The sequence below is a fragment of the Furipterus horrens genome, unplaced genomic scaffold (assembly GCF_987537825.1).
Source record: "Furipterus horrens unplaced genomic scaffold, mFurHor1.1.pri manual_scaffold_2, whole genome shotgun sequence".
Taxonomy (NCBI): domain Eukaryota; kingdom Metazoa; phylum Chordata; class Mammalia; order Chiroptera; family Furipteridae; genus Furipterus; species Furipterus horrens.
In genome coordinates this window covers 62,382,899-62,407,157 of record NW_028327172.1, presented here as the reverse complement: position 1 = coordinate 62,407,157, position 24,259 = coordinate 62,382,899, and the positions used below count along the sequence as shown (strand labels likewise).

Here is a 24,259-nt window from a genome sequence, read left to right as displayed (position 1 = left end):
AGGAAGCGTGCTGAAATCGACTCTCCAGCGACTCTTCCCGAGATTTTGAGTAAATCCTGCTTCTTTCTACTGTTCTTAGTTCCGGGAGGAACAGTAGGTTCCAGCACCTGAATGCGCCCACGATCTCAGGAGCACCTGAGCCTCAAGTAGCGAAAGGAATGGGGAGGGCCGAAAGCCTCCGCCCCCTTGGGACCGGAGGCCGCCGGGGGAGGCGGGAGGGAGGGTGATTGACGGAGGCGATCTGTGGCTAGGGCACTGCAGAGGGAGGGACGAAGACGGGGACAGCTGAGTGTTCCACTTAAACGGGTTGGGTTGGACCTTGGGAACAGCCTCTGTCAGGCCTACTGGCCTCCCTGAATGGGTTGTTATGGTAACAAATGACCGAACAGTCCCTTATGAACTGGCCAATAAGAAGAGCCGTCTTTTCCACCGCACCTCTGAACTTTAGGTGTTGCGAAAGCACGGGTAGGGGCCGCGAGAAGACGGCGCCCAGTCGTTCTGCGGAAGAGCCGGTGGAGGGGATTGTGACGTTACCAGGAGAACCAATCACGTCTCGTTTTGTCCAACGGACCCGCCCTTTTACCGCACATTTCCCCTCCCCTAGCTCATTTCGCACGACGCAGCGGTTGAGAACACAGACATTTTCGGAGCAGGAGTCGGCAGTGCCGGCGCCATTTTGTGTCTGGAGAAAAGAGGCTTCTGTGGCGGCTAGAAGTGGACGGAGATCACCCGTGAGAGGGCGGCGTTTCATACCCGAGGTCCCCCTTGTGTCGTCCCCTAAACCCCCCTCCGCGGTCAGCATGTGGTGAAGCCGGAGCCGCGAGAGACCCGGGGAGAGGAAGAGGAGTCGGAAGGGAGGCGGGGTAATCGAGAGCGGCTTCAGCTTCAGCTGCGGCGGATCTCGGAGGGGGGCCGCGGCGCAATGTCAGAGCAGACGCCGGCCGAGGCCGGTACTGCGGGGGCCCGGGAGGACGCCTGTCGGGATTATCAGTCATCACTCGAAGACCTGACCTTCAATAGCAAACCGCACATCAATATGCTGACCATTCTAGCCGAGGAGAACCTGCCCTTCGCCAAGGAGATCGTCTCTCTCATCGAGGCCCAAACCGCCAAGGTTTTTATACACCCCGCAGCCTCCTATTCTTCTAATACTCCCTGATTTTAGTGTCAGCCTCATCCCAGGTCTCGCTTCCATCCGAAGGGGGACAGAGTTCCTCCTCTCCAACCCTCCCCCTCCAACTGTGGCTCGGTCTTTAGCCCAAGCTTCGAGCGTGGGCCTCTCTCGGGGGGAGGGAGTGGGGAGGATCAAGGGTGGAGTCCCACTTCCGCTCACCAACTCCCTATTTAGGCCACCGCATTGTATATCCCGACACACGCTTTGAATAGAGCCCTTCGGGGGGGACGGGGGCACTTCAAGGCAGTTTGTGGTGTGGGGAAGGAAGAGTTAAAACAACCATTAAGCCCCTGGGAAGGCGGGGAGTGGTTCTTCTCCGACTTTCCCCCCAGCACCCTTTTGGGTTAATTGTGTTACTGTGGGTTGGAAGGAGGTGAAGGGGGACCTGGGAGCGAGCCGTTGGTGGGTGGGAATAGAGAATTGGCTCCGAGTGGAGCAGCCGCTTGTTAGGAGCCCAACATGGCGCCTGAAAAGCACATGATGCAGAAGGGAAGAGAGAAGAATCCATTCCCTGCCAGCCAGGCAGCTGCTCACACCCGTCAGCCCCATTTTGGGGTGGGGGCGGCTAGATACGACTTTTATTCTCCTATCGGAGTGCTTTATTTGTCCCCCTAAACGGGAAATTGGGGGTGAGGGTGGGGCATGGGTGCGGGGAGGAGATCTTATCCAACCTGTAGGTGGAGAACTGGCCCATTGGGTAACAAGTACTTGTAGTTTTTTTGAAAAGTTAGTCCCTCCGCTTCCTTCTCTTTTTTTCCTCCCTTCCCTGATAGTGAAGACGTGCTTTTCTTCACCCCTTGACAGAAGTGGTCCTCTGCCACCCTATATTTCCCTGTAGTCCTCCTCTTCTGTGGATTCATGTGGGAGTGATATGTCACTTAAGTAAAGTTACTGTTAAACTTAGTTATCATAATGAATTTTAAGAGCTTCCCAGCACTACGTTTTAAGTTACTTTTCAAGCTTGTACTTATGGTTTAGTTTTTTCTAGTTGTTAGTGTTTGAAATGATCAGGATGAGCCTCCTTTTAGCAGAGTGAACCCCTTTTAAAAGGCCACTTTAACAACAACCACCAATATATTGTTTAGAAGGCGGTTTCTGTCTAGTGTAAAACTGAGTGGTCTGACTAATAAATGGTTTTGAAATGTGTGACTGGTATTATAAAATTTGTGAATAAAACATATAAAATATGTATTTGTCTTTTTTTATTTACCTTTGTAAGGTGTAGAATCTGCTTCCAAGACTTATTTTTATCTACGTGGTTGTGTGTTTTAAACAAAAGTCTTTAAGTGACTTGGGTTCATTCTTTAGGTTCCATCCACTCTTGGGTAAATCCGTTCACAAGATACACGGTTTCAGGTGGTCCTTTCATATGTAAATTTAAAGAGGACAAACAGATTTTTTTTAGGGGCCCAACAGGTTGTCATGCTTAGTCTGACAGCTAAAATACAAGCTTTCATTCTCCTTTCCTGTGAATGTCTGAAACAGCTAGTCTTTTTTTTTTTTAAAGTATGAGATTTTAAAAGGAAGCATTCCTCATACTCAACATCCTTTTTATTGATACCACAAACATGTTGAACATGAATACTTAGTTTTTGCCTTGTTGAAGGCTTAACCTGACATTGAATGCCTTTTTAAAAACGAAACCACTTGTGCTTTAAAACAATAACATTCTTTTTGAAATCTGATTATCTCGTTTTTTGGGGGGGATTACTAATATTCCACAGAGCCTATTATTTAGCAGCTCAGGTTGTCACTCAAAATTTTTTTTTTTTTTTTTTTGCTGGGTTTTAATGGATCCAGAAGATCTCCGAGAAGTGAAAACTAAATACTGAATATAGTGATCACATTAAAACTTGTATTTGTGTATGGCTACACAGTGGTGAAAATAGATGGACTATTTGCTGATAAAAGACAGCTGGAAGTTTTTTTTGGCACACGTTTCCTGGTTATTTTTGTAAAGCCAGATTGAGGAAAAGATGTAAAAAGTCACTTTGGGGAAATACCTTAATCAGGGTTGGGGTTGAGGGTGAGGGGAGGGATTTTAATGTCATTTGGTAGCAAACTGGCTTGGTTTTGTGTTTCTGGAGGTGAATGTTTGTCATTCTCTAGCATCTCGGCATTACTAAACTTAAGGATTGACACCTAATTTGACTCCATGAGGCAATAGTAGTGAAAAAAAGTTACATATAGGATTCACTTGTGCAATAAAAAATTAGCCTACTGAACAGATTTTGGTTTTATAGAGAGCCTGTTATTTTCATAAATACCACAATGAATTAAAATGGTGTAAAACATAACATGGTAAGAAAGACACAGCAATAAAGCATTCGACATGTTAATTCTTAATTTACCCACATGCCGTGGCCTTGTGAAACCCTTTTATTAGATAGTATTATAAAAAATTTTTCATACAAGGTTATTCAAATGTTTCCTTAGCCAACTTTGGTTGTAGTAAAGGTTATCGGAAGCACGAGCACTCTTCTACACACTTGTATGGGCAATTGGTTTTGTGAAATGATGGACTTGTGTACTGCAGAACTTTGAGCCTACCCTAGCTACAGGTAGCTATGGGTAAGTGTTGTTCAGGGTTAAGATTCCTATACACATGGGAGGGGTAAATGGGGTTTTTTTTTTTTTTTTTTTTTTAAAACCATGGTTGCTCCAGTGGAGTCCGATTAACACTTAGTGTATATGGTGTGTCTTAATGCTCCTGAGAAGGTCTGTGAACCTGCTGATGCTTTCTGGAAACTTGCTGTGCTGTCTAAAGCCAGTGATGGGTAGGCATTGCAATTGAACTGGGGCAACATTTGTTTGCTTTGGAAAGGGCCACCTGTATCCGCATCACCACACTGGCTCTGCACAAATTTAGAACCCCTGGTTTGTGCATGTCAGAGGAAATATATTTCGACGGAGAGTCCATGCTGTGAAGAAAATCTTCAGGACAAATCCTGGTTTCCAGAGTCAAGTTCAACCTGACTTACATGACTCAGCGGCTGCTCCATCCAGTTTTTCTTGTATCAGTAACAACTTGCACGTTCCTGCAAGTTTAAAGGTGTTTTTTTGCCATTAACTTCATGTGTGAAGTATATTTAATTTATTTGTGCATTGGATTATAGAGAAGTAATGCTAATGATTTTACAGGTAACAAAATCTTCATAGACTAACATATAAAATATGCTTATGGAAATCAGGGTTTCTGCCAGAAGTCTGAAAAAGAGTCTAGGTACATTGTTATAAGTTAATATGAATCACAAAGCTTATACTCGGATTGCAGAAAATAGCCCCCCTTATTTTTGGTCACTTAAAACTGGCCTTGACTTTACGAACATGAGATTCCATGAGCATTAAATGAGTTTACTAGAGATTAAGGTTTTTCTTAATGGTGATTCTGAGCTTATTTTGTATGCTCAACTGAAGATCACTGTAAGAAATAAGTGCATGATTGAACACATGTTTCATGAACGTTAATATTAAAAATTACAACAAAAAGAGGTGTGTATTGTAGGTTTAAAACTCACTTTTAAAAGTACTTTTTTAGCAGTAATTCAATATACTAAACTTCTCAGTTTCTTTTCATTCAGGCTCCTTCCTCAGAGAAGCTACCTGTTATGTACCTTATGGATTCTATCGTGAAAAACGTTGGACGAGAGTATCTCACTGCCTTTACTAAAAATCTAGTTGCAACATTTATTTGTGTGTTTGAAAAGGTATATATTGCATTTAGAAACATTTGAATTTTTAAACAATGTGTTCCTGATTAAATAAATACTTGCCTTTGTGTTGGTTTTTCTTGGGTGGTTGGAATGCTTTATTCTCTTGGATATTTATCAAGTACCTTGCTAAAGTTAGTGTCTGATGTTAGATATTAGATAGTTAATGCAGATTCTGGGGGTTTTACATTACCCATTTAAGAATAGATGACTGCTTTTAGATGGGCAAAAAGATCTAAAGCTATCAAGAGTATTTCAGATTTCATTGTTTACATTTCTGGTGTTAGGGTATTGGCTGTTCCTATCTGGGGGAAAAAAAAAAGTGTAATCCACCAGTATGTCTCAACCTGTGATAGATGCCTGAAAGTTTGGTGAATTTTTTTTCTTTCTGGAAATGTTTTTCTCTTGTTTGTTCAAGTATGTTTTGTATGAAAGTTCTAGGTATATGTGAGTAGCGGACTAGTTAATTTCTTTAGGTTATATTGGAAATACTTTTTATCCCCTAGTATTTAGAAGAAACGCTTGTTTATAGCCAGAGATGGACATTATCCTTTGATAACATTGTATCTGGTAGTTTGGTAAATAAGGCATTAATGTTGAGGAGGATAAGGGACTGGCTGAAGTAAGTCAGGTTTTATCTTTCACACTTGGCAAAAGGACATTTATAAGATAAGGTTTAGAAGTTGTTTCCTAACAAAAAATTGGTGGTAGTTCTTATGTTTTAGATGTACTGGTGTTTGGAGAAAACTTACAGTTGTCAGACTTGGAGAATTTGGGTTATTTTGAATTATTCAGTATCAGATTTACTTGTTAGAATAGAAAATGTAGTTGCTGCTTGAATAATTATTTTCCCTTTAAGTTCCTAGAGAAAAGAAATACTGCTAAGTAAGTATATGCAGAAGAAATTTGGAAAGCTGTATTTCAGATTGTGTTAAGGAGCTTGTTAATAGTGTATTGCAGACCTTTGCTAAATACATTTTAAATGTGCCTGTAGCCTTAAGGAGAGGTTCACTTTGCTTTATAGAAGTTGGGGAGCTAAACTAACCTCTTGGCTTCAGTTTCAGTATGTTCAAATTCGTTTGAGTGTTTGGTAGACTACCTTTACTAATCTAATTGGGCCTTAACACTGCAGTTGATGAAAATGACCTTGTAGTAAATACAATTATTTAAAGACTTGAATACAGTCAAGGCTTTATTATCCTAAAGTTAAATACCTAATTCAGTTTTCCTAAGTACTGGGTTTCTCTAACAGCTAATTCTTAAAATATTATTATTATTATACCTATCATAAGCATGAGCAGTTAAGTTGTATAAAACTAAAGCTCATCAGGGGATAAGATTTTGAATTTTAATAATTAAGGTACCTTCAACACCACAAATAGCTTGTTCTTAGGTATCAACCATATTGTATTGCAGAAGATTGATTAGTGAGATAGTTTTGTCTTAATTTTAACTTTGTACTACCATGTAAATAACTTAAGAAATTTAAGTCATTAAGTAAACTTTTTAGCTGCTTTATGTTTTTGTGTATAGAGTAAGAATGACATTAGGAAAGCTATATCAAGCCCTAAAATTTGGAAACATTTTGCACTTGTTTTTTTTTTCCAATTGTCCTCTCTTATTTGGTGAAGAGCAAGTTCACGAAAGTCCATTTGTATTTTGTTCATTTGTCTGACACTTGGACATCTGCATTCTGGCCAGAAGGTACTTCGAGGTTTTTTTGAGGCACACATGCATCTGCGGGCTCTACCTCTTAGTAGTTCTCTTGTCTCAGTAATCTCAAAGCCAAACTTCCTGTAGAATTGTACTTTTAAAAGTATGAAGACTTGCCTAGTGGTTTGCTTTCATGAAGGTTAGGTGATGATGACTAATTTTTCTAATTGTTATTTTTTGAGGGAGAAAGTTTTTATTTGCAAACAACTATATCTTAAATTTTTACTGTTGAATATATTCATGAATGAGCAGTGTGTGTGCTATATGTGAGATACAACAGAGATTGATGTAGCTTTATACTTAATATTTAAAACATTCTATAGTAACTTAACAAGCCATAGAATTGTTCTGTTGTTTTAGGTGGATGAAAATACTAGAAAAAGTTTATTTAAGTTACGTTCCACATGGGATGAAATATTCCCATTGAAGAAACTTTATGCCCTGGATGTCAGAGTCAATTCGTTAGATCCTGCTTGGCCTATTAAACCTCTACCCCCCAATGTGAATACATCTAGCATCCATGTGAATCCTAAATTTTTAAATAAATCGGTAAGTTTTACATGAATGGTATATAACTAATACTTATAACTGTCAAATTTTGACTTTTCTAAAATTTATTGCCAGAAAGAAATATCAAGACTATCCTGTCCTGAAACAGTTTAGTTTAAAAAAATTATTTCCCCTTCAGATTCACAGTGCATTTAAAAATATATTCTTGTTAAAAAAATATATATATATATATATATATATATATATTCTTGTTAGGTGTTACATAGTATATTTATTTTGATTTTAAATTCCTGAACAGTTTCTGTGTTCTTTTAAACATGATTGGTTGCTTAAAGTTATAAATGGTATTAAGAGATAAGCTGATGATTTTTAGTTTCCGCTTAGCTTCCTTTTTAGCTGTGATTTATAGTTCTTTAACATAATTTTCTCTTATAGCCCGAAGAGCCTTCAACACCTGGCACAGTGGTCAATTCCCCTAGCATCTCCACTCCTCCAATTGTTCCTGATATACAGAAGAATCTTACCCAAGAACAACTAATAAGACAACAGTTACTGGCCAAACAAAAACAGTTATTAGAACTTCAGCAGAAAAAGCTGGAGCTTGAACTAGAGCAAGCTAAAGCACAACTGGTAAGTAGAGGAAATTTGCATTTTAAATATTTTAAACATGTCTCCTGATAGAATTATTTTGTATTTGAATTTTATTAGGATGTTACTTTTATTAGTGGGTTTTCCCACTTTTAGTTCACAACTTAACAGTGTTTTTTATTAGGGCATATTTTCATATCCTTGTGAAACTCACTTGAACATAAACTATACGCTGTTTTCTTTCAATTAAAAATTTTATTGACTTTAAAAGGGAAAAGGAGGAAGGGGGAGAGAGAGAAATATCATTTTGTTGTTCCACTTATTTATTTAGCCATTCATTGGTTGATTCTTATATATGCCCTGACTGGGATCAAACACGCAACCTTGACATATCGGGATGATGCTGTAACCTACTGAGGTACCTGGCCAAGGCCCTCAAGTATATTTTATTGGATTGCTGTCTTCTAAGATAACACCTTAGTTTTGTTAACAATTCTGTCATGTGGATTTAATATCAGTCCCAATATGGTAGGTATGTTGTGGTGAATGTTCTTATAGACATGAATCGTTTATGAGCTTATGCTTTGTGAGCAGAGATCAGGTTCTTAGAAGCCATCAAAGAAGAGCCATAAAATTAAGGAGTCCAGGAAGATTACATGTTTATATGCACCAGTGACCTTAATACTAAGTTATTTTACTTGGTGCTTACTTAAGGCTGAAGAGGTACAGGAAGGCAGAGTTTTATAAGTTTATTATCAGTGTCACTTTTGAAAGAACTAAATTTTATAACAATTTAGCTGGAATAATTGACTCTTGTTAAGCTGGAGTGCAGCGATTTGTTTAACAGTTTTTTAGCATCAGTCTGGCTCAGAATACTGAATAAATTGGGAAGTGGGATGATATTTTTTTCCATTCTACCCAGAGATTATATTATAAAACTTCAAAGTAAGGTACGGATAAGAAATAGCAGGCAATTTAAGTATATGAGTTTTCTCTTTTCACTTTGATGTCCATTTAAACAAGTATACAATGTAAAAATAGCATTGAATCAATGTGTGTGTTGAATAAGCATATTCTTTAGGTTTCAATTTCTTGATAAATAATCTGCATGTCTTACAATATTAACATGAACATTTACTTTGTATTTCAGGCAGTTTCTCTTAGTGTTCAGCAGGAGACATCCAACTTAGGTCCTGGATCTGCACCATCCAAACTACATGTTTCACAAATTTCCCCTATGGCAGTTAAAACTCCCCATCAGATTCCTGTGCAACCTGAGAAAAGCCGTCCAGGCCCATCGTTACAAATTCAGGATTTGAAAGGAACAAACCGGGATCCCCGTCTTAATAGGATGACTCAACATTCTTCTCATGGAAAAGATCAAAGTCACAGAAAAGAATTCCTAATGAACACATTAAACCAATCTGATATTAAGACAAGTAAAACTATACCCTCTGAAAAACTAAATTCATCCAAACAAGAAAAAAGTAAATCAGGAGAAAAAACCAAGAAAGAACTTGACCAATTAGATTCTAAATCTAAATCTAAATCTAAATCACCATCACCTTTGAAAAACAAATTATCCCACACAAAAGACTTGAAAAATCAAGAATCTGAATGCCCAAGGGTGTCTGATATGAGCAAGAGAGATCCGAGATTAAAAAAACATCTTCAGGATAAGAGTGATAACAAAGATGATGATATGAAAGAGAAGAGAAAACCTACTGAAAAAAAGGATAAAGATGAGCATATCAAATCATCTGAACACAGACTGGTTGGAAGTAGAAATAAAATTGTTAACGGCATTGTACAAAAACAGGATACAATAATGGATGAATCGGAAAAACAGGGAACAAAACCAGGGAGATCAAGTACTAGGAAGCGATCAAGATCGCGATCACCCAAGTCTCGGTCACCAATTATACATTCTCCTAAGAGGAGAGAGAGGCGATCACCCAAACGAAGGCAAAGGAGTATGTCTCCGACCTTGACACCCAAACCTGGAAAGCTTCGCCAGTCAGGATGTAAGCAGTCACATATGGAAGAATTTATGCCACTTTCCAGGGACGAAAGAAATGCTAAGAGAAGCACTAAACCGGATGTTCGAGATCCAAGGCGAATGAAAAAGACTGAAGAGGACCGACCACAAGACACTGCAAATCAGCATTCTACAAAGCTGGGCATTGAACCAAAGGAGAATGTAGAAAACTGGCAAAGTTCTAAGTCTTCCAAACGGTGGAAATCTGGTTGGGAAGAAAATAAAAGGTAGGATGTTTACATTTTTAATCAAGTAGAATAATATGTACATTTTAAAATACAGTGCTAAACAATTGGATAATGTTCACTGGGTGCTATAATTGGTGCCTTACCTTTCCATTTAATTCTTAAAACCCTGTAGGTTAAATACCATTATTATTCCTGTATTACAGATAAAGTGAAGTTTGTAGAAAGGTTAATCTTACCAAAGGCTGCACACCCAGAACATGCAAGAATTAGAATTTATAACTGATTTTCCTTACTTCATTTAATTTCAGTCATTTAATTAACTTTTATGATTACATATACTCATTTTAACCAGGTCCTTTGAAAACAGTTTTTTAAGTATGTGGTCCTGAGTATTGAGAAAAAGTTTATGAAGTAACATCCTGCTTTTATGGTTTTCAGCTTACAACAGGGTGATGAACATAGTAAATCTCCTCATCTAAGACATAGGGAAAGCTGGTCAAGCACTAAAGGAATCTTGTCACCTCGAGCCCCAAAGCAGCAGCATCGATTAAGTGTAGATGCCAATCTTCAGATTCCTAAAGAGTTAACTCTTGCAAGCAAAAGAGAATTACTTCAAAAGGTAGTTACCATCATCCTATGTAATCATTTTTCTCTTTGTCTAAGTATTTTATAAGAACCATTTATATTTAAAATACTTGATTTCCTTTTATCACCCCATGCAGACGAGTGAGCGTTTAGCATCTGGTGAAATTACACAGGATGAGTTCCTTCTTGTTGTGCATCAAATTCGACAGCTATTTCAGTATCAAGAAGGTAAACATAGATGCAATGTACGCGATAGTCCTACAGAAGAAAATAAAGGTGGATTAAAAAAGAAACCTCTCTTATCTGATGCTGAATTAACCTACTATGAACATAAAGCAAAACTGAAAAGGACACAGGTTCAGCATTCATTTCCAAGACTTGATCTCTTAGATCCTGATATTTTTGACTACCCTTTGACTGATGCCTTGTTGTCTGGAATAGAATGTGAGCCATCCAAAAGTAAACATGCAAGTAGGAATAGTGGAGCACAGTTTGACAGAAAAGAACAATTTAGTGAAAGAGCAAGACGTCTTTCTCCTATATCTGGGAGTCGTACTTATGCTGAGAATCTTGCACCCCATGAGGGCCGGAGAAGACATGACGAGCAAGTCTCTGCTAAAGGTAGAAAGTTAAATCAGATTATGCCTATTGAATCACACAGCAGTGAAGGGAAAATGAACAAGCTAAGTGGGGATGGATTTTTTTGACTGTTCAGACTACCTTTTTCTATTTGATTTGTTTTTTTCCCTCACAGAGAAGGGAAGAGAGCTAATACTTATAAGGCCAACTCTGTGTCAGGTACTTTACTAGGTTCTTTATATATGTAATCTAATTTAATCTTCACAATAACCCTGTGAAATATATTACCCCATTTTACAGATAGGAAATAAGACCAGACAGGTTAAATAACTTGTTTGCAAAATCAAATAGTAAGTTGACAGAAGGGGGTCTTTTTGACCCAGGTGTCTGACTCTAGAGGGCATCCTTTTACTTGTTTGGTGCTCTTATTCCTCCCCTAATAAGTGAGATAGTTACGGATATTTTTGGATAAACATTTACATGAACATAGAAAGATTTTAAAAATTTCACGTAAATTCAGATTCAGGGAAAATAATTTTTTTTTCTTTTTAAAAGGTGTACGAGAAGAGCAGAGATCACCATTCAATGATCGTTTTCCACTTAAGCGACCTAGATATGAAGATTCAGATAAACCATTTGTAGATAGCCCAGCATCGCGATTTGCCGGCCTTGATACAAATCAGCGACTCACAGCCTTAGCTGAAGACAGACCATTATTTGATGGACCTAGTAGGCCATCAGTAACCAGAGATGGCCCAACCAAGATGATTTTTGAAGGACCTAATAAATTAAGCCCTAGAATTGATGGACCTCCTACACCAGGTTCTCTTCGGTTTGATGGGTCACCTGGACAGATGGGAGGAGGTGGCCCTTTGAGATTTGAAGGTCCACAAAGTCAGCTAGGAGGCGGGTGTCCTTTGAGATTTGAAGGCCCTCCAGGACCAGTAGGGACACCTCTGCGGTTTGAGGGGCCAATTGGTCAAGCAGGTGGAGGTGGGTTTCGGTTTGAAGGTTCCCCTGGTATGAGGTTTGAGGGATCTGCAGGTGGTCTACGATTTGAAGGACCAGGAGGCCAGCCTGTGGGTGGTCTCAGGTTTGAGGGACACCGGGGTCAACCTGTGGGTGGTCTAAGGTTTGAGGGACCTCATGGTCAGCCTGTGGGTGGACTTAGATTTGAAAATCCCCGAGGTCAGCCTATAGGTGGACTTAGATTTGAGGGGGGTCATGGTCCATCAGGGCCTGCAATCAGGTTTGATGGACCTCATGGTCAGCCAGCAGGTGGGATCAGATTTGAGGGCCCTTTGCTACAGCAGGGAGTTGGAATGAGATTTGATGGCCCTCATGGCCAGCCAGTAGCTGGTCTGAGGTTTGAAGGACAACATAATCAACTTGGTGGAAATCTTAGGTTTGAGGGTCCACATGGTCAGCCAGGGGTTGGGATCAGGTTTGAGGGACCTTTAGTCCAACAAGGAGGTGGAATGAGGTTTGAGGGTCCTGTACCAGGAGGTGGCCTGAGAATTGAAGGGCCTCTGGGTCAAGGTGGTCCAAGATTTGATGGTTGTCATGCTTTAAGGTTTGATGGGCAGCCAGGTCAGCCATCACTCTTACCAAGATTTGATGGATTACATGGGCAACCAGGTCCTAGATTTGAAAGAACTGGTCAGCCAGGCCCACAGAGATTTGATGGACCACCTGGACAGCAGGTTCAACCAAGATTTGATGGTGTGCCTCAAAGATTTGATGGTCCACAACACCAGCAAGCATCAAGGTTTGATATTCCCCTTGGTCTTCAAGGCGCACGGTTTGATAATCATCCTTCACAAAGGCTTGAATCAGTTTCTTTCAATCAGACTGGTCCATACAATGATGCACCTGGCAATGCTTTTAATGCCGCATCTCAAGGACTGCAGTTCCAAAGACACGAACAAATATTTGATTCACCTCAAGGACCAAATTTTAATGGACCTCATGGCCCTGGAAACCAGAGTTTCTCAAATCCCCTTAACAGAGCTGGACACTATTTTGATGAAAAGAATCTTCAGAGTTCTCAATTTGGAAATTTTGGCAATTTACCTGCTTCAATAACAGTAGGAAATATTCAGGCATCTCAACAGGTAGGTCTGTTGTAGGTATTGTAAAATTATGTTGTGTGGAGCTAAGAACCATTTTTAATGTTTCTAGGATTTGAGGCAGGTTTTCAGGAGGTAGCTTATTCTATAGATTGGAAAATTTTTAATGTATTTCAAAACCCCATGTGCTAGGGAAATTGGGAATAAAGTCTTGGGGCTGGAATTTGTAATTTCAATCCAAAATTTATTTTATGTCTTCCAGTATCTAGGAGAAATAATCTCTCTTCCCCTGTTTGCTCGTCTCCTCTTTCGCTCACATACACTTTATTTTTTAGTAGACTTTATTTTTTAGAGTAGTTTTAGGTGCACAGCGAAACTGTGCTGTGAGGTACAGGTATTTCCCATATACTTCTTGCCTTCACAGATGCATAGTTTCCCCACTGTGGTTTTTTGTTTGTTTTAGGCCTTAATGCAGTAAAGTATTATACAGTTGTGAGGTGGTTTTATAGATCTCTGCTACATTATAGAACTGTGAGCTCTGATAAGCTTTATAGTAACAATAGAGTTTATTTTTTAGACTGCTCTTTTAGAACTTCCTTAGTCTGAGTTATGTAAGAAAATAAAATTGCCCATTCTTTTATAGTCTGATTCTTTTTCTTCCTCTCTTCTTATTTTTCACTACTTTTCCAGTAATTCCAGTCAAATAGAATTATTTGACATTAATATCAACATAGCAAACCTATGATTTCCCTCCCAAATGCATTCATTTTATCACCTAAACATGTATAGTCACCTGTTCATATTCTTTTGCACATGTTCTGCATACATCTTAAAATGCATTTTGAAATAATTTTAAAGCAATGTGCTTATAATTTGTGATTAATTTAGTTGATACTTATTTAATGACTACTGCTTGCCTGCTAAAATTCTCCTGGGCTAAATTTAGTTTTTTCCCTATTGCTGTCACTGTCTTAGTAAGACAATATCATTTTATATGCTAGTAACATTGCATGGAAGAAAATGTAAAACAAGAAGAAAGAATTTAAAGAGCACCTTATAAGCATTATTGATAGAAAGCAGTCTTCTGTTGATATCCAGTAGTTTGAAAAACAACTGTCCTGCCTAGTTAGATTTACTCTATTATTTGTTCTTAAAAGAAATGATATTATGGACAAATTCTCTAGAATGGGATTTGACCTAGTCTTCCTACATTATACAGAATTGGTGGAGTTTTTATAATGTATACATACCACTGAAAGTTCACATGGATACTGAACAAGGCTTATGAGTGGATATTTGTTTACATAATGGCAACATGTAGAAGTCTTACTTCACCCTGGACTACAAATACAGTATTTGCATGCCTGTACAGTACTTTTTTGAAGACTTATTTTCAACATTCCCTTGATGTTTTTTATAATTTACTTTGTAACCCAAAGTATGATGGCCAAGCAGGATGATTACAAAGGAGTTCAGATTGCTAATTAAAGCAAGCTTTTATATCTTTGCTCAGGTCAGGAATTGTGGTCTCATTTTTGCTGCTAGCTAGCCAATACGACCACCTACAGGTCACATCTCTGGATGTCCATTCTTTTGTTTATAAAATAAGAGAAAGCACCAGCAAGATAAAGTGATTTGTGTAAGATTACACAGCTAATTCTTGGCTACCTTATGTTTGCACGGTATCTTAAACTTTTCTAATAGGCTTCACATCCATTCTCAGTTCTTTATAATTATATGAAGCAGATTCAGGAAGGTATTCGTTTTTGTAGGAAGTCTAGAAGTGAAATAGAAACCAGGCCTTATGATGATGTCTGTGAATATTTTAATGTGATTAGGATGTTAAAAATTTTACTTAAAATATGGAAAGGATGTTCTTAAAACCAAGGTTTCTCTTAAAGGTTCTGACTGGTGTTGCTCAGCCAGTACCATTTGGCCAAGGACAACAATTTTTACCGGTTCATCCACAGAATCTTGGAGCATATGTTCAGAATCCTTCAGGTATGTACTCTCTGAACTTTGTGTTTTTCAAAAGACAAATAATTATCGTCTTGTTGAATCAAGCTATCTTGTCAATTTTAAAAAATGACGGTATTGAGAGCATATGTGAGTTAGAGAAATTTAATCTGGCTGGAATGTTTTGATCTCTTTCTAGCTTTACGTTGTTGATGTGTGTTCGCGTTGATTCTATTTACAACTAGAGATGGTTAACCAGGACTAGTAGTCCATTAAAAAGAGGAGGAATGAAACCTATTGGGTAGAAGCTGGAAAATGGGATAGGAGTGTTATACTTATGTTGAAATGAAATAAATGACAAACCTCAGAAATCTCAATTATTTGATATTTTGAGTTTTTGTTTTGTGTGTATGTGTGTGATGATCCAATAAACATTAAGTAAATACTGAGGACATTGCCTTTTAAAGCTGATCTATTCATGTGTCTTTATGGGCAGTCAAATAATAATTATACCCAACATGTTAAAAGAGGAGAGAAAACTTCTGTGATTCCCTAGCCAGCTCCTCTGATAAGTGTCTTTTTTATTGTAGAGTGAAGCATAACAATATTGTCATGTATACAATGACAATATTGGATGCAAGGGCTTTAAAAATGAATTTTAGTTTTAATATATGAAAAATAGGAAGTGTATAAATTATGGTGGTTTATAAAATTAACAGCAAAGTTAATGTATTGAAAACTAGCCCACAAAATCATAATGATACTTTATTTTTGAATCTCCAGAAAATGCTCTAGTATGGCAGTATTCAGTTTACAAATTTAGGGAGTTGCGCAAAACTTGCATTAGATCTTAAACTGTGTCAACATAAGATAGTCATTCAATTAATTTGAAAGCTTTTAGTTTTTAATTTCTGGGTTGACCATTAGGATTAATTAACATTTTTAATGTTTTTTGGTTTTATTTATTTGTGTGTGTGTGTGTGTGTGTCAGTCATTGTAATGAAAAGGAAGGAAAGAATTTGGAATCTAAAGTCAGAAGTCCACTCTGCTATTTCATGGATGGGCAGGCTATAAGCAAATATCCTCTGATCTTCACTTTCTTCCTCTGTAGACAGAATATGATAAAAGTTATTATTTGCCTAGAAAAATTTTTATCAAGAGAATCAAATCAGATTGTATATGCAAAAGTACTTTGTAACTTGTAAAGTGCTTTATTAATGTATTTTTCTTTGGAATTCAATTTTTCTTGTTTAGTAGAGGATTTCTTGTATTGCATTTGGTATGCAAAAGCTGCAATTTTAAAAAAACAAATAGTGTATATAGCGCCAAATGCCTCAGTGTGTTATAATTATTATTTCATTTGCTCCTCATAACAGCCTCAGAAAGGAACAGTTACTATTAATACTATTTTACAGGTAAAGGAAATTGAGGCACAAATAAGCAACTTGATAATGTCACACAACTAGAATGTGGGATTTCTAGTGAGAATCCCAAGGAGTCTGGTACCATAGTTCATGCTTTTGGTTGCTAATCTTGGCCATCCACAGACATGTGAATGGCTAGTTAATCACTAAGAAATATAGCTAGCTAATTCTAATGAAATGTAAATATTAAGCTAGTGTGTGAAATGCCACTGCTATTGACTTTCAGGGTTGATTTATTCATTCCTACATGTATTCAGACATACATTTCAACAGACATTAATTAGCCTACTGTGTATAAAGTATGGTGCTAAGTGTGAAGGGTATGCAGTGGTTAGGGGCAGGGATTATGTGTATTGTGGGTGCAAACTGAATTTCTCATGAGGAGGAATTTTTAGTAGTTCACAACTTGTTCTAGAGGTGTAGTGAGATGCATAATAGTGACATACAGATACATTAAAATACTATTTTTATAGTTGAGGGAAAGAATAAGTAGATTAGTGCTTAACAAAATAGGTAATTGGATTGATTCCTCACCAGAGAGCTTAGAAGATTGTTATCCTTGTGTCATTTATTCAAATTATTGAAGCTGTAATAAGCCCCACACCTATTCAACAATAGCCTGAGCTGCTTTGCAAAGGTAATAATTCAGTAAATGTCAGAGGGGCAGGTATACTCTAACCCACATGGCTCATCTTCCTGCATTAGTTTCCCTGGGTAGTCATGGCGGCGGGGAGGAGTAGTTCCACTTAGGCTCTGGGTATTTTTTTCCCCTCAGTATGTTTAGAAGATGAGGATTAGAAAATTAGATAGTTGGAAATAGAGGTGGTGTGTTGTATTGCATAGAAGGGAGTATGAGTATAAAGTATTGGTGCTTTTAGTATTTGTCCTAGAATATGTTAAAATAAAAGTTCATTTTAGGAGCTTTTGAGATACTTTACACTCATCCTTAACAAGAATGTGTAAAATTTATTGTTGATAGGACATCTTGAAGAAAACTTTGAAAATGCTTAGTATAATTTATACATTTAAGTTCTTCTTTTATTTGAGGTGGTTTTTTTTTTTTTTTTTTAAAGGAGCCCTTCCTAAGGCATATCCTGATAATCATCTCAGTCAGGTGGATGTAAATGAATTATTTTCAAAACTGCTAAAAACAGGAATTCTCAAATTATCTCAGCCTGATTCAGTTACAACACGTAAGTATGTTCTCATACTTCATTCACACAAAGCTCCATTAAGTCATAAAGATGTATGATATGATATGTTAAGTTATGATACAAGTTCTTGCAATAATTGAATTCTTTGGTATACTCTATTTTTTGAAAATCCAATAGTATGGGTTTATAATAAAATTCTTATATTTTCTAAGATGGTATTATTATTTTTGTAGTGGACATTGTTTTAAATGACTAACATTCCTGCTGCAGATAATGTGCAAACTTTTTACTAGTTATTCTATATTTTTAAAAATAACTTGAATATTGATGAAGTAAAATTTTGTCAAGATTGACATTTAAAGAGATCAGACCTAATATTACTTATCAAAATAAAGAATTGTATTAGGTTTCTTGGCCAGTAAATAAATATAAGATTAGAAGCACTGAATAGACAAGATAGGCTTCTCTATTGCTTATAACACTGTAGTATTCCCCTATAAAGAATAAATGGAGGATGGTATTGAGAAATTGGTATATATTTTTTTCAATTGAAGAAGTAAATGAAGTTGCTGCTCAGCCTTCCACTGAAGAGGAGGAAGATCAAAGTGAAGATCAAGATGTTCCAGATCTTACCAATTTTACAATTGAAGAATTGAAACAGTATGTGATCTAAGTTTCTAATATAAAAAGGACAGTGACTTTACTAAGAGTGGGCAGTATTATTAGTGCTATTAATTTTACTCCTTACTGTTTTTAAAATTTAGGAAGCCTGTTTTCTTTTTTTTCTAATGTCAACTGTATATAATATAACATAAATTTTAGGAAGCTCGTTTTTAAATCTTTTATAATATGTCTGCTACACAAATGTTTAGGCCTGAAGGCAGCCCCAAATTTCTATTTTTCACATAGTTTTGGTACCACAAATAGAAAGAGTTTAACTATTAAGTATTGATAATCATTCATTTTCCCTTAATCCTCATTATTTTTTCTTTATTGATATTCTTACATTTTTGGTGTTAAGAAAATCAGATTTTTATAGCCAAGTATTTAAAAAATTAAAACAAATCTATTTCCACTTTATAAGTAATGATTGTTCATTGTAGACAATTAGAAAGTACAAATGAAATCAAGAAAATAAAATTACAATTCCCACTTTACTGAACACAGTGTTAACCTTTGTTGCATATCTTTTCATAATTTCCTATTGCCTATATTACTTCTAAAAAATATTTAAAGCTACTTATGCATTCATTATAACTTCATGAGTACTTGATTTAAAAATACAGCAGCTAATGTTTTTCACCCTTTTAAAAATCAATATTTTTAAAGTAATACTTTCACATACTTAAGGCCTTGTAATGAAAATCTTACAATAAAGGCTTATAGTAAATAAAAAATACGGCATCTCTTTCTCCTAGTACTACTCTTCATTCACCCAGAGGCAACCATTTTTTTAACTTCTTCTGTGGTTCCTAGTATTTACTTCTATTTTTTTAAAAGATAAATATATGTTGGTGTGAAAGAGGTTTACAATGTGAGTATGTGAAACACCAAGAGTTTATTCTTGTATTATTTTCCATGTGAAAAACTGTAAACTTACTTTTGCTCCCACCTGTATTTTTCTGATATGACTTTTTTTTTTTTTTTTTTATCACCCAGAGAAGAGTCTAGGTTTTTATACCAGGTTTATTGAAGGAAGGGAGAGAAAGGAATTTGAGGGAAGAGGGAAACTCCCAGTCCAACTTGAGGGCCCACAGGAGCAAGGGAAGGGGGAAAAGGAAAGGGTAGAGACTCCTGGTTGCCCAGAAGGGCCTGTAGGAATTGTCTCCTGCATCTACATTTCTTGATTTATCATTTTTGGAAGTCTTTTGACTTTATGAATGTGAAGCTTTAGCTCCTTTACTGTTCTATCAACTTTCTCTTATATAATTATATAACTACTTTTCATTATATTATTCAATATTAATATTATGACTAAATATTTTGTTTGCTGGTATAGAGTACTAGTGTACTGTCCTTTGCTTTATTCTACTATTTAAAAAATTGTTTGGCGTTTCTAACTGCCCTGTTTGTGGATTTCTTTGGCCTTTATACAATTTGTTTCCAAATAGGGAGCCCATAATTTAAAAAAAAAAAAAAAGATTTGCTGACCTCAGTTTTCCATTAGTCTCCTAATTTTTATTTTTAGCAATCTATACAATTAATATTTCTTCTGTACCTCTTTCAATGTTCTTTAGATTAGGGTGGGGCAGTTGAGTTATTGAGGATCTCAAAAGATCTGGAGAGGTGCAATCTAATTATTCTGCCATATCCACCTGCAGTATCCACCTTGGTAGGCCAACTGTTCTTTATTAGTCAGCCTATGGCCATTGCATTTTTAGCCAAAAGGAAATAAGTAACTGGGCCAGGTCTGTTAGTAATAGGATAGACTTCATCTTCTAAAATGTATGAAAATTAAGGAAAAGAGGATCAGTAATACACATTGTGAGAAAATAATATTGACCTTTAGGTATTAACAGCCAGCTCTTGGCTGAAACATTATTTTGTCACATAATAATGGCTTCACCATTATTAAAATACAGAAAACTGAAATATTTATAACTGCCTTTATTTTTAAAGTCCTTTAAGCCAAGGTATCAAAACTAAAGATTATTTCTCTTTTTTAAAATAGACGTTATGATAGTGTTATAAATCGACTGTACACTGGTATTCAGTGTTACTCTTGTGGAATGAGGTTTACAACATCACAGACAGATGTGTATGCAGATCACTTGGACTGGCATTACCGGCAAAATAGAACTGAAAAAGACGTTAGCAGAAAGGTCACTCATAGACGCTGGTACTACAGTTTAACAGTACGTAATCCATATGTCTCTGAACTGTCTTTTACCCTTTAAATTCTGTCATTCTAAAACTATATTAAATAATCATGAAGACCTAACTTGTGAACTTTCTGAATAACATTTGATCCCTAGAATATAGGTTTTTTAAAATAAATTTGAACAGTATGTATTTGCTTTTTGTTGACATTAGAGTAGGACACAGATTTCTTTTAGGCTTAAAATTCTAAGTTGCTTTGACTGATGTTTTAAAAAATTATACTAAAATTTATCTTGTTTAGAATAGTAGTTGTGTAACTATAGAGGTAATAGAAAATTAATATTAAGGTCTTAATTGTAATTAGTTGCTTTATGTTGTTTATTAGTTATGGGCCTCAACAAGAAGGCATAATTATAATATTAAACTATATTGTAGAAGAATGTACCTTTGCCTTTAAATGGCATTATATTGAAGATCTGCAGTAAAAGTTTAGGAACAATGAAAATATTCTTCTTAAATTAACTCCTTTTAAGGACTGGATAGAATTTGAGGAAATAGCTGATCTGGAAGAACGTGCAAAGAGCCAGTTTTTTGAAAAGGTGCATGAAGAAGTTGTGCTCAAAACTCAGGAAGCTGCTAAAGAAAAGGAGTTCCAAAGTGTACCTGCAGGGCCAGCTGGAGCAGTTGAGGTAAGAGAAGAACGCTACATTTTCTATCTCTGGTCATGTCGCTTACTTTAAGTAAATGATCATAAACATATCACTTTATTTACATCCCTCTTCTGATGATTTTAAGATTTCTTCACTTGATCTTAGCCAAAAGGCTGAAAAGCAGTTTTTTTTTCCTTAAGATTTTTTGTAAGCTTTACTCATCAGTTGTACTCTATGATCTATCTGGCTTTGGGTTTTATAACAATTGTAGTTATACTACTTGTGATCAACAGCGGTGAAATGTTAACTATTTTTGCATGGAAGAATGCAAAATTCTTGGAACTTATTTTGTATTAGTATTACATAGGGAACATTGTTTAAACTTTCAGAAAACTCAAACCTTCTTCCACTTAATAAAATGTTAATGTATTTTAACTTAATGTGTCCTATTAATAAATTTCATTTTATATGATTCTATTTTAGAGTTGTGAAATCTGTCAAGAACAATTTGAACAATATTGGGATGAAGAAGAGGAGGAGTGGCATTTGAAAAATGCTATTAGAGTGGACGGAAAGGTAATTTTCAGTTCTTTGTAACAAGTTTTAAGATGAGTTTGTTTTTTTGTAGGGGGGGTAGTTCACCACTTTGACAAATGTTTTTGGTTTTAGTAAGATATTTCTGAGGTATTGGAATTGAGAGTCAGTGTTTGAGTCGGAAGGGATCTTAGTAATCTTCTGGTTCTGTACTAATTTTATACAAGAGGTTGCCTAACTAGTTAATGATAAACCCATGACTAGGTCTTCTGAATCTAGTTAGTCTTCTGCTTAACCTACACTTTTGATTCTGAATTTATATTTCATCATCAAAACTGTTAATGCCTTGCAAACCTGTCCATGTTATCTACTGACATGTAGAAAGCCAAGTTTAAGAGAAATCAGGATGAAAAATTTTTTATATTTGTACCAAATGATTTTTGTCTCCTTTCCAAAGTTACCTTCTGGTTGAATTTAGAAAAGAAAATTTATTAGAATAGCCACTAGAAATGAATATACATGTGAATACCTACTTTTGTCTTTTTGCTTCAGATTTATCATCCATCATGTTATGAAGATTATCAAAATGTAAGTTCTTTTTGTTTACTGTTCTCATTTACATTAATTTGTTACTTTTTGCATTAGAGCAATATTGCTATTTTAATCTTACTGAGATATTGAGCTGTTTTTGTGTTTTGATGTGGCATGTAGGTTGTTCACTAAATATTGGTGCTAAATAGAATCTGATAGAAATTTTGAAATTGCTGTATTTTTCCTTGCGTTCCATTCATCAGCCTTGATGATGTATTTTACTAGAGCACTGGTCATAGAGAAGTGTGAGGGAAACTGAAAGATGAGAAGGACCATGATGGGAATAGGTTTCTAACATATGAATAGCATTCCCTTTTTTTTTTTAACATACTTCACTCAGCCATGTAATTTAGGAATAATTTTTAAATGATCACACATGAAATCTGAAAAAGGCATCAGTCTGTTTCACTTAGAAATTCAAATTTTTTTTGGTAGAGACCATTTTTTAAAAACCAAACAGTGGAACACATTGCCTTTCAAAGAATTTGTTCCACAGGTTCAAGAGGCAGTTAGTTAGATATATGTAGGTTATCAAAAGACTAGACTTCGTAGGTGGTTTTGAAGGTTTGTGGGGCCTTTAGAAATCCTCCTCAATGTTTAAAATTAGGAGTCACAAAAATCCCAAGATATATGTAGGGGTTACCATCTATGTGGGGTTAACTATAAAAGCATATTGAATCAATCTCTTTTTGGCCTTTTATTAGTTACTGCTTTTCTTAACTCATTGCTGAGTACATTTTAAATGCTTCGTAGTCTTGCCTTTATGGCATGTTTTGTTTGTAGGGAAGCAGGTATGTGTTTTTGTCCACATAATGATCTTATAAAACTGTCATTTAATGTGGTATGTTTGAACTTCATAATCAGTACTTAATAGGGCTTTTCATTTTGTAGACATCTTCATTTGATTGTACACCATCTCCCAGCAAGACACCAGTTGAAAACCCTTTGAACATTATGTTGAACATTGTTAAAAATGAATTGCAGGAACCCTCTGAAAGTCCCAAAGTTAAGGAAGAACAAATTGATATCCCACCAGCTTGTACAGAGGAAAGCATAGCAACACCCACTGAAATTAAAACAGAAAATGATACAGCTGAGTCAGTTTAAAATAAAATGAGAAAGGTATGTTTTTCTTTTTTAAAAAAAGCTGCTGTTGGATCCAGAAGGTGAAGAATTTATGTATATATAGACATATCTATATAAATTGTCTAGCTGAGGCAGGGCCTTCAGCTATCATTTGGTTAATAAATACATTTTAGTATTTGCATTTCCTACTGCCTGCACAGTTTCAGGTGCTTGTGTGTGAAAGTTCTGTAGATGTGTGCAAATTTAACAAAATGAAATTGTATGTGTAAAAATGTATGATTTTCACTTGTGAAACTGTAAATTATAAATAAAAAATATTTTTGCTATCCATGGAGTGTAATATTTATGCACACCATCAAATAAAGACAGTGTTTCTGTACTTTTTATTGGGTGAAAACAGAATTAAACAGCAACCTCAACATAAGATTTTTTTTTCTAGTAGCTCCCAATTAAGGAGGCAAAGTCTAAGTTTTATCTTTCAAAAGGGGGCTGCGTGAGAGCACTGCAGGACTTTTCTCGAATAGAAAAGCCAGATTTGAAAAAATTTTTTAAAAATAGGACATATTTGCATATATATATCCAGCTTTAGAGAGCCATCCAGATGTCCATTTTTTGAAGACTAATAAAGCAACTTTTATTCTTGAACTCAGACACTGATGCCATCAAACAATTAACAAGTATATTTAAGTACTAAAGGTGATTTCTTTTTTTTAATGACACTTCAAATTTGTCACGATTTAATGCAGTGAACATATTTCTAAGTTACTGGGGGATCTGTAAGAATGTTCATTTGAAAACATGGTTAACTTTTATCATTTGTTGGTTTTGACTGAATTAGATGAATACCATGAGATGTTAATATTCATACACGTAATAAATAGAATGAAGAA

The 24,259-nt window shown here is 36.1% G+C and overlaps 1 protein-coding gene across 2 annotated transcripts; it reads left to right on the top strand.

Annotated features, from left to right (window-relative positions):
- Window positions 1-621: 621 nt before the first annotated feature.
- Window positions 622-24,255, top strand: PCF11 (PCF11 cleavage and polyadenylation factor subunit). 2 transcript variants are annotated; one of them, XM_090265796.1, is made up of 16 exons: window positions 622-1,114; window positions 4,756-4,881; window positions 6,958-7,146; window positions 7,543-7,737; window positions 8,846-9,960; window positions 10,360-10,540; window positions 10,644-10,734; window positions 11,641-13,199; window positions 15,056-15,155; window positions 17,608-17,727; window positions 18,243-18,348; window positions 20,360-20,543; window positions 21,042-21,197; window positions 21,642-21,734; window positions 22,245-22,280; window positions 23,175-24,255. In XM_090265796.1, exons 1-16 carry the CDS (start codon window positions 923-925, stop codon window positions 23,388-23,390), a joined length of 4,659 nt encoding a protein of 1,552 aa, XP_090121922.1. In that variant the 5' UTR covers window positions 622-922; the 3' UTR covers window positions 23,391-24,255. The 2 variants fall into 2 exon arrangements, with proteins under 2 accessions (XP_090121922.1, XP_090121921.1); XM_090265795.1 differs by having other exon boundaries at window positions 10,644-11,127.
- Window positions 24,256-24,259: the final 4 nt, after the last annotated feature.

Coding starts and splice junctions, on each gene's coding strand:
- PCF11 (XM_090265795.1), top strand. CDS start 923: ATGTCAGAGCAGACGCCGGCCGAGGCCGGTACTGCGGGGGCCCGGGAG. Junction 11,128..11,640: donor CGAGCAAGTCTCTGCTAAAG/GTAGAAAGTTAA, acceptor TCTTTTTAAAAG/GTGTACGAGAAGAGCAGAGA. Junction 18,349..20,359: donor ACAATTGAAGAATTGAAACA/GTATGTGATCTA, acceptor TTTTTAAAATAG/ACGTTATGATAGTGTTATAA.